We start from the raw sequence: 19520 nt of genomic DNA, 5'->3' as shown, positions 1-19520 counted from the left end.
TCAGCGTCCAGATTTGAACTGGTAGTGTTTTCCAACTTTCACTTAGAATCCAACCATCCTGGGCACATTTTACACTGGGAGTGGGGTTTCTTTGACAGTTTTTTTCAGAGGACCAAAGCTACTGAGCACCTTGGGATGGAAAAGAGAATTAGATATGTATAAATGAGTTTTAACTTGCTGCAACCCTGCTCCTTAGATTCTTTGTCCTCTTATTTCAGTTTCTCTGGACCACTTGATTTCAGGCTGAGAAGTCAGATGATGTAATAACCTTGGTAAAAGGATGTTAATTTAGCTTTTAAAACAGTGTGGTTGCCATCTGCTGGTCCCCAAGAGACCTGCAGCCTTGAGCTTGCTGAAGAGAGAGTGTGGGTGGGATGAAGTTGTATTGCAGTCTAACACAACCAAAATCCATAGCAGTGTAGTGAAAGCATGAATATCCTGTGTACAATTAAACCAGGTTTTAATTAAAATAAATTTAAAAACTGAAACCTGAAAAAAAATAAGTGTTGCATTCAAAAACTTGTCTATCCCAAGTATTCAGTTGGTCTAATAAAAGGTTTCACCCACAAAAATCCTTGCCTCTTGCATTTTTTTTAAAGGGTCAGTAAATCTCTAGCTCCATCATTAGAATAAATTGGAAAGTGATCTGGAAGAGGGGAGAGTAAGTAAAGAAAATGTATCACATCTACAAAGTTAATGATTTCAGTATCTTGTATTTGTTGACTATCTCTTCAAAGAACATTTTTTCCTTTGCTGTTTTCACATGGAGCCAGGCTTTATGAACATCTATATTCAGTGTCGATGGTTCAGCAGCTGCCAGCACATCATAGCCTCCAGTGCTTCGTAGCAAGCAGGCTGTGGTTTAGACCCATTGTAACTGTCAGGATATTTTGGACACTGCTCTAGAAGCTTTTCTCTGGGACCTAAGTTACTGCTATTAATAAACTTCAGCCTACTGCCAGCTGGCTCTGTCCTGCTGTCCAGCTTGCCCTTGTACCATATGTGCTTGCCCTTGCCCTCTGGGGTCAGGTTGGTAGCTATGGTTGAAGCTTCTGTGTCCGGTCACAGAGGTGGTGTAATTTTAAAGGAGGTTCAAGCAAAGGCATTTGAGGCTCAAATGCTGCTTGAAATGTCTTGCCTAGCAATTACTGTCTCAAATTTATTGAGCATTCAAATAGCTTTGGTTGTCCTGTAGGGTCTGAGGAGAGACTCATCTGCTTCAAAGTCCCAGGAAATTAAATGTCTCCAGGGGATCTCCGAGAGGAATGTTGGCCATGTCTGCCTTCCCATCAGTATGTGCATCTCATGGCTATTTTGAGTTCCTGTTGTGGAGGTATTGGTTAGCCCATGAGATGGAGCACATAGCAATTCCTGTTTTGTAGGTGATCTACTAACGTGGCAGAATAGCAAAGTTGGGATACCAGCAAACTATGTTATGTGAGATATAATGGTCTTTGCCCTCATGGATAAGAACCATACTGGTGCCATTGGCAAATCTGTTGTGTTCATGATGATGGTTTCCATGCTGCTTTGAGAGAGATGAAAGGAATCCTGGTGAATGGTATTTTAGAGCAACAATTTTCAGCCAGGGTGGTATGACATGCTGTGATGCTGTGAGATCCTTCCATGGGTGCTGTGGTATCTGATCCCTGTGCCAGGATGGAAATGGTAGCTCTTCCCACTGAGCATGCCAGTGTCCCACCAGAACAGGTGCTCATGGCTTCTCCCTGAACTCCTAGCAGTATACTAGTGTGGGTGGGAGGGTGGGCAGGTGTCTGGGGGTGGAGATGGATGGGCAGGTGGGTGAAAGTACTGTCATCGGTCTGCACTCTTTCAGCGCTCTTTCCCCCCCGCTCTCTCCCCCCACCACTCCTGTGCTCCCAGGGCTATGCATACGTGTGGCTCCAGTCACTAGCATGAAATTTTCTGGAGGAGCAACCATGGCAGTAGGGGCTGTATTTGCCCCTCAGGTACACACCAGGGCTGGGGAGGGAACAGATGGTAGAAAAAGCTGAGCACGATGGAAAGAACTCCTATTCCCATTGCTCTTAGCTGGCACGAGAGAGATTTTAGAGCAGTGGTTTTTCTCAACTGAGGTGAGAAAAAATGTTATGGAAGGGTGCTTTGAGGCTAAAAGATTCAGAAACCACTGCCTTGGAGACTTCATACAAAGCAGTGGCATGCAGGAAGCTCCAGATGTCACACTTTTTTTGGCAGTCATGAAAGTATGAGGCTATAAGTAGCTGTTCACAAAGGCAAGGCCATTCTGCTGAGATTCCAGGGCTGGAGTGTGGTGATGACTCTGGTGTGCTGTCCAGAGAGGGCGTCAGCTCTGGTCTCTCAGTAAGTCTAACTGGTCCATCTCAGGAAGGCACTGAATTACTACATTGGTGTTCCCTCTGTAGTAGTGCCTCCTCAACTTCGATACCTCCAAGAAGAGCTAACATGGGCTTTGTGGGAGAAGCAGATTGGGGAAGAGGAGCAGTCTCTGGAAATGGTGTGAGCTGAGACAGTGAGCCAACACCAGCCTGGATATATGTATATGATTGCAGAAGCAAAATGTGTTTTCAGTTGGATGTGGGGGGGTGTATGTGTGTGCATGCACATGCATGCACAGCTGTATGTACTCAAGGACCGTGCTGAGCATAGGATAAAGTGGGTTTGTACATCTCTGCCCATAGAATAATGGCACCCTTCTTAATAGATGGGTAAGTACTTCTGATTTAGAGATGCGGTAAGTGTTTGAGACCCTGCCTGGTAGCAGAGCTGAGGGAAAAACAGAGCTTCTGCACCACAGGTTGAAGAGTTATGCCTGCCTTTTGGCAGAATGTCTGCCAGGCAAAGTCCTACCACATCCATTCGTGCCCCTGCTTTCTTGGATAGTTGCTGTGTCTGTTCTTAGTTAAGATGGGTCAGGAGGAGTTGGTCTCTCCCCTTCAGAATGGGCACATGCATCCCACCCATGTGAATGAGTTCTGTTTAGCCCAGTCCCGGAAGTCTGCTGCTAGCTATGTTTTGAGCTAGCATGTAGTGTCCATCCATGGACAAGGTCCTGCGCAGCTGCTGCTTCCTGCTTAACCCATCAGGGAAGTTGAGATCTCCCACTTGTGGCACTCTTCTTTGGCAGTGGGAGCAGCTGTCACTTGGACTTGGAAGTCTAGGCCTCACATACTGGCTTGCTTTTAGTGCAACAGGTTGAGTAGATATTTGGGACACCATGTAAGACCAGTTCACTTGTTTTGAGTGTTTATCTGATGGCTAGCTTCTGTATAACGTGCCCCACTCCTCCCCCACAGTTCCCCACAAGGCTGGTCCTATGCCCCCTTTTCTGCACAGGGCTGGGTTGAGCCCAGGCCATGCCCCTTGCCCTTCCCCCTCCTGCAGGGCTGCATTGGGCCCAAGGCACGTCCCCTCTTTCCCCGTGGTGCTGGGTTGGACTTAAGCCTTGCCCCGTTTTCCCCCATGGGGTTGTCCCCTCCCTCTGCGTGGCCCAAAGCTGGGTTGGAACTACCCTCTGGCCTGAAATCTGACCGGGTTCTGCTCATCTGTCCTAGAGGAAAAAGTTTAGGCATAACTGGCCTAAAGAATTGGTGTCTGGCTCTTCTAGTGACAGTTCATAAATGAAAAAGCTTCTCTAAGTGGTTTCATTTTGAGAGGGAAGAAAAGATATCTGAAAAAGATATTGCATCGTCTGCCTTGACCCTGAATTGAGGATGTCAGTTTTTGTCTTTATCCCTTCCTGGTGGGAGGATGTGGAGAGGGACCCCTTTTGTTGGAGCAGCAAATGCATCACCTACAGCACGTGGGAAGGAAATTCTCAGCTTGGACATGCAAGCACACAGGGGCACTTCCCTTGGAAGGTGCTGCATTCCCCAAAATGGCAACCTTCCCCTGAAAACACCTTGGGATTTTTAATTGATGTACCATCCCTTAGCGCACTCATTCCTTATTGAGGGAGTATGCTCTGTGAGCTTGAATTGTTGATTGTTCTAAGTGTCTTGTTACTTTGTACACTCCTCTGCAGATGTGCCGACAAGCCTGCACTTCCAGAGTATGCTGAAATCCCAGTGGCAGAATAAGCCCTATGAGAAGATTAAACCTCCCAAAAAGCTGTCACTGAAGCATAGAGCCCCCATGCCAACCAGCAATCTGTCTGACCCGGCTCGTAAGGACCGCCACAAGCTGGTCAATTCCTTCTTCACTACAGCCAGTAAGTGTCTATCCTTTTTGGGTTTTTTTTCCTTGACCGGTGGCTGGTGACATACAGCCAATCCTGCTAGTGTCCTGTACCTCTACAATCAGGGCAAAAAGTGGGCACTTGGCTCTGTTAGGTTGAGCTATAGATGGGGCATGCTGCTATGGTAATGGGACATGTTGCTCTGTATGCTGTCCCAAGACTTGGGTTGGAGGTGATGTGTGCGCAGATGTGAATCAAGTTGGGCCTGAATGCTAAGAGGTGCGACATGCTGATTCTGAGACTTCCCAGCCACACAGTTCACAGTTGCCATGGAAGGGTTAGGGATTCCCCTGGCAGGGTTAGGAGCTGCACTGCTTTAGTAAGTGTGTCTGCCTGGAGCCATGACCCTTCTGGATCTTTGATGTCAGCCATTTTTACATGAGTCTCCTGTGCAAACAGAAAGAGAGGTGAAAACAGACATTTCATAGCTCCTTTTCTGTTCCCCTCCTCAGAGCGCTCACATCACAAAATCCTACCAGACAAGGCATACAGGCAACCCTTAGACGATTTAATGGCCATGTCCAAGGCCGAGAGAGCGCCAGAGCGCTCACTTATCCAGCCTCCTGCACATGACACAAACCATTTGCGGGACTACTCATCTGAGAGAAGCGAAGGTAGGCTCCCATAGCCAGGTCTCTTGGGGGAGCTTGGGCTTGGCTGCATTTCCATCCCCTACCTCTTTCAACTTTTGAGAAGCAATGCACTGCTTCTGGGAGTGAAAGGCGCCTTGTCTCACCACTGCAGCAATCTCTATATGCTCTAACTGCTTATTCGCTCAGGGCCTGTAAAGCTGGCATCCAGTCAGAAGAAGCTTCTATTTCATGCAGAATGGTCCCTTGACACCAGTCCCTTCTCAGGAGATGAGACCCCTTTTGACTAATGTTACCTATTTTTCTCCTTTCTGTATAGTGTTGAAGCATCACACGGATGTCGGAGGCCCAAGCTACTTATCAGCGGCTACAACCCCAACGCCTCACAGCCCCATTGTGCGGCAGTTGTCCACTTCCTCTGAAAGTTCTGCTCCTGCCAGCGCAAGTTCCCAGGGCACCTCTGTAAGTACTTGGCCCAGACCTGGATATGCTTGGAGAGAGGTTGCTGAGCTTCAGCTTACTGTGAAGATGGCTAAACTGTAATCCTGGTTCCTTTTGTCTTGCTTAGGAAGCAGCTCAGGCATTATTCTTTTGCATTATTTAGTAGTTCTGTTGCCTGTGCTGGAACCACAAGTTTGGTTGTGGGCAGGCAGTGCAGCGGACTGCTAATGCATTTTGGAATTCTAGGAGGGCATGCCAACCCTAGAAGGATTCCCAAAGTGGCACTGCTTGTTTGAACTTCCAGCTGATGGAACAGTTACAGATTCTATATAATATTCAGTATTTCGCCCCAGCCAGCTAACAGTTTCAGTGCTGTGTAGAGCAGACTTCAGCCATCTGGTCTTAGTCTGGGTCCCAGTCCCTTCCAGTCTGGGAGAGCCTTGTAATGTTCATGATCAAGTGTGATGGGAAGGAGGCACCCAGCTGAGCATCCTCAGTATGCTGATGACATCACAATGGCACTTTCACTGACAGCACTCTTCACAGATGGGTGTTTCACAAGTGGGCAGTGTTAGATGTGAAATGGGAATGGAGGTGCCAGCCCATGGAGGGGATGCTGTTTCATACTGATTCACTGTATGAAGTAGAGTAGAAGCAGGATTCCCAGGTGTCCTCTTCCCCTGTGCCATATTGGCTAGACTATATAGCAGCCCATGTACCCCATGTCATCTTGTGATCTCTCTGAGCTTCACAAAAGCATTTAAGTGATGGATGTGGGGATCCATATTCAAAAACCCTTGAATGAACTAGTTACTCTAACATGATGGCATCTACCCTTGCAAGTTCTGAAATCCTGTTGGCAGTACTTTGTGACTGACAGTACTGAATGCTTCTGAACTATTAGGTAATTTTAGCATGGATACTAGTCCATTACCCTTAGAGCAGCCTGCATGTAGGAGCTTCAGCATCATAACGTGATCTAAAGCCTGATTTAAAGTGGGCCTGAGAATGTGAGGGGGCAGGACCTGGACTTTTCTTTACCTCCTGTTCTCATGTCCAGGCAGGAGGTTCCAAAACAGATCGTAGTTAGCTGGACAGTTGGACCCAGATTGTGCTCCACCTACTGGACAGAAAAGCACGATCCTGTTCCACCTTGCTCTTATTCCTGAAAAAGTTACCCCCTTACTTTTTATCTTAATCTGAAGACTAGAGACAGAATCCTATTTCATTTGACACACTCAAATGGGCTTTTGTTTACCGAGCAACATGACTGCTGTTTTTGGCACTGAAAAGCAGTTTGCAATCTTATTTGGCTTGCTGTGGGATATGCAAGTATCCAAGCATGCTCAGTAGGCTGAGCTCTGGCCAGGCAGATAGCAGTGCTGTGTGCACATAGGCAAGTTTAAGTTCTGACATTTGTAGCCAGGCAAACACCCAAGGCATTTTTTAAAGCTAAATGGCTAGTGGTTAGGCCATTCACTTAAGGGTCACAAAAGTGGAAGAAGCAATGTCTGGGGAAGGAATTGCAAGATCATGCCCTATTGACAGTCATAAAAGGGTTTTGAGATGATTTCACTTGCCTAGTTTTTTACCAACCCCTCCCCCCCCCCAAAACAAAAGCAAACAAACAGCTTGATTCCTTATCCTAACATTGGAGAAAGGATTAGATTGCTTCATAAGGTTTTCTCCCTGCTAGTGCTGCATCATTTCCTACAATATAATCTCAAATTGCCTTTTACCGGAAAATGAATTCATATCTTTACTTATGATGACTCCTTGGCTTCATTTGGGAGACTATTCCCAGATCTAGATCTTCTCATTGCTTGCCAGGTCATGTTATCATGTTTGCTTTTTGGCAGCCCCCAGGTAATATGATTCCATGACTGCACAATCTTAAATTTTTGTCTTAAAAACAAAAAACCCAGCAGTCAAGATTATAACTGTTAATTTAAATTTCCTTCACAACCATATTTTCTTGCAGAGACATTATAGCTATAGAGGTGTGAACTGCCCTATTTAGTCTCAGTGAAATTACTTATTTTCACAATTAAAATATTAAATTAATTGCTTATTGCTTCATTTACAGAAACATACAGGGAGCAGGCTTAACCTCCCAAACTGCTTTCCAGGACTTCAGAAAGCAAAAGCCTAAGTGGCACTTAACCCTTATTTATTTCTTCTGGTGATAGTTCTTTTTTCTCTCCCATTAGGCTTTGTTTTAGAAACCATAGGATCGTCTGTGTGCTATTGCTATTAGTTGAGCTTACTACAACATTCTACCATACTTTGATACAGGAAGTGCGCTAAAAGTAGATGGAGCAAAGAATATAATTTAGGAAACGAGTGTTGCTTGGGTTGGATTGGTATCAAGATAGTACCTAGGGAGAGAGAGAACCCATTAACTTGTTAGCTGATAGCCTTTTATCTATAATTTACTGAGTTGGTTCCTCTGCTCTTCTCACTTCCAAAAGGATTTTTTTGGTTAGAAACAAATGACCTGAGCAGTCGTCTATGTGGCATTAGTCAGACCGCAGTTGGAGTACTGAGTCCAGTTTTGGGCACTGTACTTCAAGAAGGGTGTTGATAGACTCGAGAGGGTTCAGAGGAGGGCCGCTTGTATGGTTAGGGGCTTACAGGACAAGCCCTATGAGGAGAGACTGAGGGACCTGGACCTCTTCAGCCTCTGCAACAGAAGGCCGAGAGGTGATCTTGTGGCTGCCTACAAATTAATTAGAGGGATGCAGCGAGGGATCGGAGATGCTCTGTTCACCAGGGCACCTCCTGAGGTAACGAGGGATAATGGGTCACAAAATGACAGCGGATTTAGGCTAGATATCAGGAAAAACTTCACAGTAAGGGTGGCTGAAATTTGGAGTGGGCTTCCAAGGGAGGTGGTGCTCTTCCCTACCTGCCTGGGGGTCTTTAAGAGAAGGCTGAATAGGCAACTGGATGGGGTCATCTGACCCCAGCACTCTTTCCTGCCTAGGCAGGGGGTCAGATTCGATCTGTTGAGGTCCCTTTGGACCCTAGCATCTATGAATCTTGGATGCTGTTGGAATTTTTCTTTGTTACTTGGGATGATAGAGCAGCTATAAAGTTGCTCAGGACAAAGAGAGAAAATCAGTAGCAGAAGTTCTTCATCAGATTTGCTTCCTCATGTTAGCCCTTGATGATAGCATGCCCCAAAACTCTGGGAAACACTACAAGCTAACTAACAAAGAAGCCCAGTGGAAAAGACCTGTGAGTTGTGGGAGAGGTAGATTACTTTACCTGTATGTGACAGATTGCCCTATTTCCTCCCTGTCAGTTTTTTCTCCACCAGTTACTATGCAAATGGTCCTTCATCTGATTTGAAATTTTGTTTTCCAGGCTGCATGGTTTTAGCATGCTGCATATTTAAGGGTGGCTTATCAGCGTATCTGTCTTCCGAGTGTGTCCATTAGAAATGGACATCTTGCCATCTGTGAAGCTCTAAAGCTGCAGAGAGGCAAGGATTGTTGTGGATGCTTTCTCTGAGTGGACTTCACTACATGGTTGGGATAGACTAGCTTTTGAATGCAGTGCATTCTTCTTCAAAAGCTTGTCTTCAGTCTGTCCCAGCCATGCTGTTAGTCCAATAAAAAGATACCACCCACAAAAATTCTTGCATATTTCCTGGGCTGTCACGGCTACCACATCAGTTCAACCTTACCAAAGTTGCAAAGCTTTTCATTTTGAAGCTTAATGTTCTAAAGCGGCAGAGGATACGTAGGGAAAAAATAAATAATCCTCTATCCAGTCAGGAAACACCATTTGCATGTGTTCTGTGATGGGTCAGTATGTCAGTATTATATCATACTTTAATAGTGATCTTTGAGGAGGAAATGATAGAAACCACCTGATTGTCACAAGACCTTTTTAGCAAATTGTGAGGCAGGATTTTGTCTTGTAGGTAACAGGTTTTTGACCCATTTTATCAGTCCTGTAATCTCATTAATCAGCTGCTTGCATTTCTTCCACACATTTCCTTTAAATATAGCAAAACATGTTACTTGGCTGTTAGCAGTTTGTAGGTCCATTTGTAATTACAGTTACCTATGTGGTTTTATAGTAAAAACCATGTGTTCTGTAATGTGTGGGATGGGGAAGATGGATAAAGGGGAACTTTTAAATCTCTTCATATTGAAGTTGAGCTAAGTGTTTTTTGAACTCGGTCTTTATCAATCCTGTCACTACGGAGGAGTTGGCATGTGCCAGTCCTTGCCTGTAATATAGCAAATGCCACTGTCTAGAGCAGTTTCTCAACCTGGGGTATGATTACCCCTAGGGGTACTTGGGAAGGCCCTATGGGGTATGTATAGGCAGGTGGGGATAGAGCACCCCCACACTGCCACCTCTCAGGGGCAGGACCTTCTCATAACCCTATTTATTTGTGCAGACTTCTGCATTTTACCATTGTTACTTGCTGTGGCATGTGTTGAGACTGAATGAACTAAGGGACCTGAACTCCTGGACCCCAAAGGCAGCCCCACTGCTTCCTGGGGAAGTACTCTTGGGAATGCTGGAGAGGCTTAAATTTGTGCGGCCTCTGCCGTTTCATGTCTGCGAACCAGAGGACAGTCTTGCTCCTTGCACTAGCCCAGCATCTAATTTAAGAAACTTTGGTTGCTAAAAAGATGGGAACTCATTAGTGGAGGTTTCTGACCGGCTTGGAGGCTCATCCCCTTTCCTTACCTTCTTTTGGTTTTTTGGTCTTGCAGCAGCCGAGGAGGAGGAGAGGTGAAAGCTCATTTGATATTAATAACATTGTCATCCCAATGTCTGTTGCTGCAACAACTCGTGTGGAGAAACTGCAGTACAAAGAGATCCTCACACCAAGGTATGTCACCAGGCTTATTTCCCTGCCCCCACACCTTTTTGCTCCTTTTTCACGCTTCTACAGCAGCTACTGGAGTGCTCTGAATGGTTGCTAGTGCTGGTCAGGTAAACTATTTTCCACTTCCATGAGTGGCAAAAAATGACTTGTTTTGGATATTCTCTAAGCTGTATCCTCTTCTCTATATCAACAGTAGAATACTTAGGGAATGCTAAGGAATATTATGCAAGGATTTCCAGCTCTTGAAGAGCAACTTGCCAGCCTAATGTTAATTGTAGAATCTAAATATTTTTGTTTAATTTTGAAGCTGCAGTCCTCTCTGAGTCAGAGGTCTTGGCTTCTTTTCCCAGAGTAGTGTATGTGGCTGGCAAGTGTTTTACATGCCTAGGGTGGTGACCTAATGTATGCAGTGTTGGAGGAGGGCAGTTGCCCCAGGCCAACACCAGCTAAAGGCAAAGCACTTATCCTTGCGTAAATAGGAACAGCAGTGTAAAGCCAAACTGCAGCTGCTTTTTGCTCTGTATAGCTATTGAAGATGACTCCTGAGCATCTATAAATAGTGTCACTTCACTGCAGGAAGTGCTGTTACGTCAGCCACCTGTCAGACTGGAAACCAAATTACAGCTTTTTTTTCTTTAAAATACTTGAAGTAAAACTAACTTAGCCATGTTAGTTCATCCTGCATGCCTTGTTGCATATATTTTGGAACAAAACAGTATTCTTAAATTAAGTATGCAACTAAACCAGAGGAATAGATCATATTTCATGTGGCTTTGCAGCTGAGTTTGTTGGAAACTTTTATTTCCTGGCTGTCTCTAAGTTGTATCTTAATGGTTTATTAACAGACTCAATTTTCCTGACCTCTTGTTAACAGAGGATTGGAGGTGTCTTGTATTTCAATCCTATTAGTATTGAAATGGTGCAGGTTAGGGTTTGTAGCTCACACTATGTTGAAGTGAAAGGCTCCGCGGTTTGGTTGAAATATAGTTTATCGTATTCATATCTGTACAGTGGGGATGGGGGGAGAAATGTAATTTTGAAGCCTATAATAGGCAAAATACAATCAAATGCAGCAGAAAAATGCTATGAGAACCTAAAATCAGAATTTTTCAGTTTTTTAATTGTTGGTGATCTTTGCCCCAACAATATTACAAGACACTTTATGTTCCAGTGTAAACACTATTTAAACAAGTAAAATATCCCTCCTCGGTGCTTGTGAGGGCATGTTTGTACAAAAACGTTGAAGCATTGTGCGCCAGTGTGTGACAGTTTGAGCAAGTGGAACCAGAAGTGAAATAGTAGTAGCCCTTAAATTGTCCGACTTGAGTGAAGTTCAGGAAGTGAGCAAACAGCAGATATGACGAGTAGTAAATCAGTGCTTTGGATGCTTGGTGTTGGTAGTATGGGGGGAGCATTTTGTTTGTTGTTGTGTCTAACCAGGAGGCGAAAGCAGTTATAGGATGATTTTTCACTATTTTAGTGAAACATTTACACAGTCTCTCCTGGAAATTGTCACAATAACAGCATGTCCTCCTCATCTCCAGCTGGGTAGGAAGTGGCTTTTCTCTTCCTCTTCTCAGACTCTCCATTTGTTTTTCAACATCTCTTTATCCGGGCCTCTCCTTCCCTTCCCTTGTGCCAGCTAACCTCCTGTCCTGGTGTGGTGGGGGAGAGAGGAGTCTGTTGCTGGACCGGAGAAGAAAGAGGAAGAGCTGCAGCAGTTGCACTATTTCCTTTACCCCATGCAGGCTCTGCTGGTTACAGCACCACAGGAGCCAACCAGGAACTAGGCAGGGGAACAGGAGGACTTGGTCCAGCATTAATTGGGAAGGAGCAGAGGAGGAAGTTCAAATGAAAAGTTTTAATTTCCCTCCTCCTAAACCCCAGGAAAGGCAGACAATAGATGAACAAGAGGTAGGAAGCAACATTGGGAAAGGAGATGCCATTTTTTTTCAGGGCCCTTCTCTGCAATTCCACTGGTGGTCCTGCGGGTGCCTAATGAGCATAGCCAAGCCATTTCCTACTCCTGTGAACTAAGCAGTTCAGCATGAGAAGTGAAACCAGGGGGAGGTTCAGTAGACGGAATATAGCTACTTGAATTGGAGCTTGGCACCGAGGTAGGGACTTGCCACTTCAAATTGTAGACTCCTCTAGACTGCTGCTTACTAGACAGCAGAGTAGCATGTGTATGGGGTATGTTACACAGACTACAAGTAAAAATTATTTACATTTTGAAAGCTTGGCTAACTGTATCCCAACCATGCAGTTGGTCCAATAAAAGATATCAGCCAAAGAAATCCTTACTTTTTTGCATAATTCCTGGACTGTCACAGCTGCAGCATCACTCTAACAGTACCATGAACTACAGGGAAATGTTACAGACTTGTCTATGCATCCCCAAGACTGAATGACATGGTTTTTAATGGTGTGTTACAGCTGGCGTGAAGTGGATATCAGTGCTCTAAAAGTGAACTCGGATGAAGACAATGAGGAGGTAATGATGGATGCTTTGTTTTGTTACTAACTCGGGAGATTTTTCTCCCTTCTGGGGATGGAGTTAGCAGTATCCCTGTAATTTGCATGTGAGTGGGGATAAGTTCCCTAGGAGAATAAAATGCCAGGAAAGCAGATCAAAAAGGGCTTCAGCAGAGAGGGTTGGGGCCTCCTTTTCATGTGTGCATGTGTGTGGGTGGGTGAGTAGGAAGTATCAGGCCTGGGCGTGGCAGAGACCATGCTAGTGTCTCTAGTCAGTCCCCCCCCTTTTTTTTTTTTTTTTTTTTTCTGTAAGCAAGTGCTGATATGGCTTGGGAAGCCTGAGAGCTGCTGCAGTACAAGATGCTAGTGGTGTTGGCTGCATACCAGATGCAGCCAAGGTCTGGCTTCTTTCTGGAGGTGCTCTTGGACAACAGGTCCTTTGCCTTAAAGAGACAGAGGGTTTATTAAAAAGGAAAGTTCTTTTACTTCTGTCATTTATACCAATGTAAGTTAAACTGATGTGCCTAGTTTGAAGCCCCTACATTAAGGTTCTCATTATGAAATAAGAGCTGCTTTTTTTGGGTTGGCTTAAACTCTTTCCCACTTGATAACGTAAACAGGAAAAAAGCATTTGAATGGAAGATTTATTCCTCTGTAAATATGTTTTAAACACCCTGTAACTAATACCAGCAGGCAGGCTGCTTGTGTAAAAAGGATCTGATGCTGACTTGCAATCCCTTTTCAGATCGAGGACCTGTCTGACTCGGCCTTTGCTGCTCTGCATGCCAAGTGTGAAGAGATGGAGCGGGCAAGGTGGCTGTGGAGCACCAGCATGCCCCCTCAGCGACGAGGCAGCAGGTATGGCTAGTGCAGCGCTTTCTCTGCACTTGCACGAGCACTGGTATCTCTGGCGCTCCCAGCACTTGGATGCAGACTCCTCTTTGACCTTGCGTTTTGGGCATTGGGATGGGAAGGCTCTGTGTACACTATAGAGATGTAACTGTCATCTCTCTACAGAGAGGGGCTATACAGGGAGCAGAGCATAGAAACTGAGCACTGGTAGGTTAACTGCAAAGGTTTGGAGCAGGGGTTCCCCAGAGGGGCTGGGAAATGTTGTGCATGTGGGAAAAGACAGCCCTGCAGAGTAGAGATCCAGGTGATGGAACTGATGAGCCAGCAGTTGGAGAAGATGGTGCGTGTGGTGTTGGTTTTTTCTAGTAAATTTACACGCGTCTGGATGCTAGACTGACTTAAAGCCAGAGATCTATATGGAACTTGAAAAGGGTCCCAACTCAGAAAATCCCTGCCTTTTGTTTTCTATTCTGCTTGCTAAGTCCGTGTAACTTTTTTTTTCAGTTTCTCAAAGCAAATATCTGTTTCTCCCTTTCTAAAACAAGGTGGTTGTGACCAGCTCAGCAGCCCTCTGGCTTCTGAGAGCTGCAGAGGTGCCATTGCAAGGGTAGAGCCCTCCTTTGTGTTTGAGAGAGAGAATAAAGCAGCAATTCCCAGCCAGGGTGCTGCAGAACCCTGGGGTGCCTTGACCTCCTTTTAGGTGTGTTGTAGTGCTGCACAATGTTAGCAGTGTTAGGTGTGCAAGCACAATTCACAAGATAAACCTAGAGATTTCAAGTAAGAACCATCTGTCTCTGAATCCCTTCGATTTTTCTGGTATGTACTTTTGGGATTGAGTGACCAGTATCTTTATCTATGAGAGGGAAAACCACTGGTAATATAAATAAGTTAGAATATTTTCACTATTTTTCATCACACATCAAACATTTTATTTGCTTTTTTGACCACTATTGTGTACTGCAGCAGTTCTTTGTGGGCAGCTCAGTAAAAACATGCCTAGGTTTTTCTCCTATATGCAACAGCCAGTGTAGACCATAGTAAACTATATATTGGTGGTTCTGGCCTCTAAGTGCATCTGCATATGTCAGTGTTCAGTTTCATCTGCTCCGATATTATTCATTCTCCATCTTGACTAAATACCTCTGAACGTTTGTAGCTTATTTCTAAAGGGTGCTTTGAGCCACTGGGATGAAGTTCCTGATAGTGATCCAACTTTTTGCTCCAGTCTTGGCATGCAGATTTCTGCCACTTTGTTGCAAATGCAGATATTTAACAATGGTCTCTGTATGGAGCTTTCTGGCATCCTGCAGTTAACCCTTTGCTGTGAGGCCAATTGTCCACTTCCTACTTTTGACTTTTCTCATAACCAGTCTTATGACCTGTGGTGGTACTTGATCTCTCACCTCCGAGACAACTTAATTTCTTTGGAAGTCTCTTATAAAGAATAACATCAAAGGCTTTTTAAAAATCCAAGTCAGTATTGTCAAACAGTTCTTACTGACACATTCAGGGAAATCTGATAAATGTAATCAAGTGCAACTTTGCATTGGTTAGAACCTGTTGTGTTATGATAATCTAGATGGTTTATTTTAACTATCATTTCAACCAGTTTACCTGCTATAAGAATAAGTCTCTCTGCTCTGTAATTTTCCAGGTAAACTGGTATTCTTAAGATGCTGGGGTATAACATTAATTTTCTTCCACTCCTCTGTAGAGACGTAACAAGATTGCATAGGCTCTGAAAAGCTCAGCTATCCCCTCCTTGTGCTCCTTCAGAGAATGCTTATGCATACCTACTGTCTGCACCTAGTGACTTGTTGCAATTTGGTTCATCACTTAGTTTCAGTACATCATGTTTTGTGCCTCCAGCTCTGATGATGCTTCACCTTTACTATAGCAGAGCAAAACCCACAGTAGAGCATGTAAAACATTCCCTGCAGTGACCTATACTGCAAATAAATTCCCTTTGCTTCTTTGTAATGTTGTGCTCTTCCTTAATTAATCCAGCTGATTCGCTGATGAATCTTGTGATCTTTCTGCTGGTGATGCACCTAACAAATTCCTAATAGTTTGTTTTTTGCTTGTTGTTTACTCTTAGATTCTCCTAATTGTCTTTTTTATGTATTAGCTGCCATAGTCTTTGTTCCTTTTATGGGCATCAGTAGGCTTGGAGTTGCATGGTCTGAAGAAAACACAACTCAGTCTCTTGAACTTTTCTACTTTAACCAAGTACTGACTTACTGTTTAATTTCCCACTTCCCTTATTTGTTTAGAGGTTTATCAAAGCTAAGGGGTTTGAATACCTTCGTTTTTTTTATTTTAGTCTGTCTCAACTTGGGCAGTGGGTTGTTTGTTTTACTCCCCTCTGTCTAATATTTGGGTGTTTTTGTACCTTTTCTCTCCAAGGGATATGGAATTTAATTATTTGGTCACTCTGTCTTGACTTTGGTTACTTTGTGAACGATGTCTTTTGTGTGACAGCGTACATGGTGATACGAAAATAATACATGAAGCTGATTTAAGTATCTGAGTACCTGGGAAGGGACTATTGTCATGGTTAATTTATACAGCATGCAGAAGTGTAATAGGCTTGTGTTTCACAAAAACATGCAGCAAGACCTCTGCCTCGACTCTGGGAGGTGGCATAACAGAAGGGCACTTGAGCAGCAGGGAGATGAGGTTTGTGCAGTTCTTAAAAATCCAAGACTAGTGCCACATTACAGTCTTTTCAATGTGTCTTTATCTCAGGTCTTACAGATCAACAGATGGACGGACAACCCCTCAGCTGGGTAATCCCTCTACTCCCCAGCCAGCATCCCCTGATGTGGGCAGCTGCCACTCCCATTCAGAGTTTTCCCACACCCACTCTCCGCGCAGTCCCATCAGCCCTGAGCTCCTGTCTGCTCCCCTGACTCCACTGTCCCGAGACTCCATGCGGCTCTTGTCCAGCGAGGACACCCGTTGCTCCACACCCGAGGCTGGCTTTGATGAGCAGGTGAGTACTTTTGGATTTGTCTCCTCCAGTTGATGAGAGTCCAGACATACACGCACTACTAAGGGGCTGTTGTTCTTTTGGTGGTTGCACATTTGTAATGGCAAATGTGAAATCCAAGAATTTAATCTTCTCTGGATTCATTATGGACAGCTGCTTGGGAGAAATTGCAGCAGCTTGTTCAGCTGAACTGAAGAAAAAGCCCATTTTCATTCACCTCGGACAGGCACCATCCTGACTGTTAGGGTCCTTTGGGTGTGTGTGTGTCTGTCTGCAATGAAAGTACCTGAAGATCCCCCTCATGCTGTGGCAAGAAATTTTAAATTTAAGTTAATGGTTAACCCAGTACAGTTTAACAGTGTTCAATTGTTGGCCAGGACTGCCACACCTCAGGAGTGAATGGGCAGGGGACAAGCCTCCTGTGGGGTATCTTAAAGCACGCAGAGTTCATGTGAAAAGTGCTCTTGAGTGTGCATCTTTTGGAGCTACCAAGTGAACAGCCCTCTTCTTCCTGTAGGCTGTACAACCCTGGGAGCGACGCACCTTCCCGCTCTCCTACAACCCCAAGACAGAGTGCGAGGACCAATCCGATCCCCAGGACCGGTCGTCGCGGTGCACCCGGCGCACGTCAGGCAGCAAGTCGTCCCGGGAGATGGACGGCACTCCCCCCTTGTCCACCTTCGCCAGCCTCAAGAGTCGGAACCCAGTCGCAGCCCCTGCAGCAGCAGCGGTGGCGGCAGCAGCAGTTCAGCGACCAGCGCATAGATAGAGACAGACGGGAAGGAATAAGCAAAACCCACACACGCAACTAACTCTTGGCATTAAAGCTTCCGAAATCTGCGTTTGATATTCAAACATCCTGCTGGGAATTTTCACAGTTTTTAGTGAATTTAAGGAGTTTAGAAACTGTTTTGTTTTTTTTTGTTTTTGTTTTTTTTTTTCCATGTTTCCTTGTCACACAGATGAGCCCCAGGTTCCTCCCAGCCGAGGGGAGCAGCCCGCCAGACACCCTTTCTGCCCCACCCCCACTTAGGTGTATAATTCTAGAGCACAGGATGTAGCTGACTAGCAGATTATGGGGATTGATTTCTCAAGCAAAAGGGTGTTTTTCCTTCTACTCTCTGCCCACTACCCCCTCCCTGAAAGGTTTAGTGGAGTGAAATTAGTGGTGAAAAGTGATGTCTTTGGAATGCAGCCTCCTTCACTAGCTGTCTCCTTATGTGCAGAGCAGAGATCTGACAGCCCCTGAGCCCCCACCCTCCCACATCACCACCTGGTTGTTTTTGTTCCCTCGGGTTGTAATTCCAGGTATTCATAGGAGTGATTCTGACCCCACTAAGGCTGCCTGTTGCATTACAGTGTACTGATTTTCAGCTCTTCCTTTCCCCCACCCTTGCTTTCAGAACTTCTGTTCCTTTCGTAGGGAACAAGTGTCCCTGTCAGTTGGGGAAAGGAAGGTCCTTCTCAGCCGCTTCACGCACAGCTCCATGTGGGAGAGTGGGATTTTGGAAGCAGTCCTGTTCCATTTACATCATGTCTTTTCCCTGTTCACAACCCAGGGTAATGAGAGTCCAGCCCGGTGCGTTCTTGTGCTGCAGTGGGAACAGACCTTACACAATGCACTTAAGGACTCATGTTGGGATCTGACTTTCTGCTGGCACTAGTAAGAGCTTTCAGCTGGGTAATGCAGATCTTTTACCACTTCTCTTTTCCTTTTATGTCCCTTTCCCTCCACCCCACCCATACACCTTGAAAGTTTCAGGCCATATTAACTGCCACCACTTCTGTTAACTATTAGTACTGCTCAGAAACCATCCTGAGTTGCAGTGGTCAGGAAGACCAGTCCTGTTGCCATGCATGGGCCTTGCCCTGGGCACGCTATAGGGTTGCAGTGCATAGGCCGCTTGGTTCTGTTTCCTTTCTGCTGGGTTGGCCTCTTCAAAGAAGCCCAGAAGACTAAGGCAGCGGCAGCATTGTGTCCTGCTCATCTGCCAGCTCTGTCCTCTTGTACAAGTGCTGAAGTGCTTGCTTAGGAAAGAAATAGGACTTGTTTTTCACCACTGCTCAGTTCCACTTCCACACGTTTTGAAAACAGATGTTTAGTCAGTTTCATTTTGGAGGGCTCTTGAGTCTCACAACAGCCACCAACCAGGCTTGACAGGTATCTTCTTTTCAAGTAATACTACCACCACTGCCCCCACCTCTTTGCTGCCCCCGGTGACTCCTGGATCCCACACACCGTTTCCATCTGTAACGTTTTCTGATCCTGACGGTGTGGCTATGGTTCCTGTCCTGTTGTTAGCATTGTGCCTGTCTTACGTATAATCACATCACCAAAAAAGGAAAAAAAAAATACAAAGGACATAATTTTTTTTTCCATTTTGTAATCGTAAAGAAATAGTAGCTAAACTGCTTAATGGTTGGGGTTTTCACAATTTTCAACATTATCTAGTGTTTTTTGGTTCTGTTCTAGTTTAAAGGATTTGTCATCGTTTCTTTAAAAAAAAAAACAAAAAAAAACAATGCTACCATATCCCTCTGCATAAGTGCTTTTCTATTTATAAGGTTGAAAATTCTGAATAACCCTTTTAGCATTATAAAAAAACCACAAAAAACACCTTGTATTTTGTAAATATTTTCTTTTCCTGCTTCGAGCTGTGTAATGTCCTTGTTATATAGAAATGCTTTTCTTCCGAGAAGCTGATCTTTGTTAATGTCTTGATTCTGTTGGCAAAGCACAAGTGTGCTTATAAAAAAAAAAAAAGAGAAAAGATTAAAAAAATATTAAAAAGTTAGAACATTCTCTGCAAGCTCCTGGCTCTGTGCTCTCTGTTGTGGGGCTCCCAAACCAGCACGCAAGGCAAAAGGGGTGGGGTGGGGATGAGGCTGCCCTCTGCTTGGAGAGGGATGGGCAGTGCCCCCAGTACCGCACCTGGGACTAAGCTGGTATTGCAGCTTGGGTTCCCAGTGATGTCCTAAGGAGTTTTCTGCATGCAAAAGGTTCCTATAACTTAAAAATCAAATTGCAGCCTCTTGGACAAGAGATGTTTGGAGCTGGATGCTGGTCTGAGGGCAGCA

The 19520-nt window shown here is 44.9% G+C and overlaps 1 protein-coding gene across 4 annotated transcripts in view; it reads left to right on the top strand.

Annotated features, from left to right (window-relative positions):
* KANSL1 (KAT8 regulatory NSL complex subunit 1) overlaps nt 1–19252 on the top strand; it is a 172704-nt gene extending 153452 nt beyond the window's left edge. For 3 of the 4 annotated variants that reach the window (XM_019548451.1, XM_019548448.1, XM_019548449.1), the window contains 8 exons: nt 4025–4210; nt 4690–4851; nt 5147–5289; nt 10008–10126; nt 12560–12617; nt 13344–13456; nt 16199–16445; nt 16960–19252. In XM_019548451.1, coding sequence (XP_019403996.1) covers nt 4025–4210; nt 4690–4851; nt 5147–5289; nt 10008–10126; nt 12560–12617; nt 13344–13456; nt 16199–16445; nt 16960–17211 — 1280 coding nt within the window. In that variant the 3' untranslated portion in view covers nt 17212–19252. The remainder of the gene's footprint in view (nt 1–4024; nt 4211–4689; nt 4852–5146; nt 5290–10007; nt 10127–12559; nt 12618–13343; nt 13457–16198; nt 16446–16959) is intronic. The other variant, XM_019548452.1, reaches the window with a different exon arrangement.
* The last annotated feature ends 268 nt before the right edge of the window (nt 19253–19520 follow it).

The sequence above is a fragment of the Crocodylus porosus genome, unplaced genomic scaffold (genome assembly GCF_001723895.1).
Source record: "Crocodylus porosus isolate Cpor-Errol unplaced genomic scaffold, CroPor_comp1, whole genome shotgun sequence".
NCBI classification, from domain to species: domain Eukaryota; kingdom Metazoa; phylum Chordata; order Crocodylia; family Crocodylidae; genus Crocodylus; species Crocodylus porosus.
Note: the sequence above shows the minus strand (reverse complement) of the source record. Positions and strands in the feature narration are given on the sequence as shown.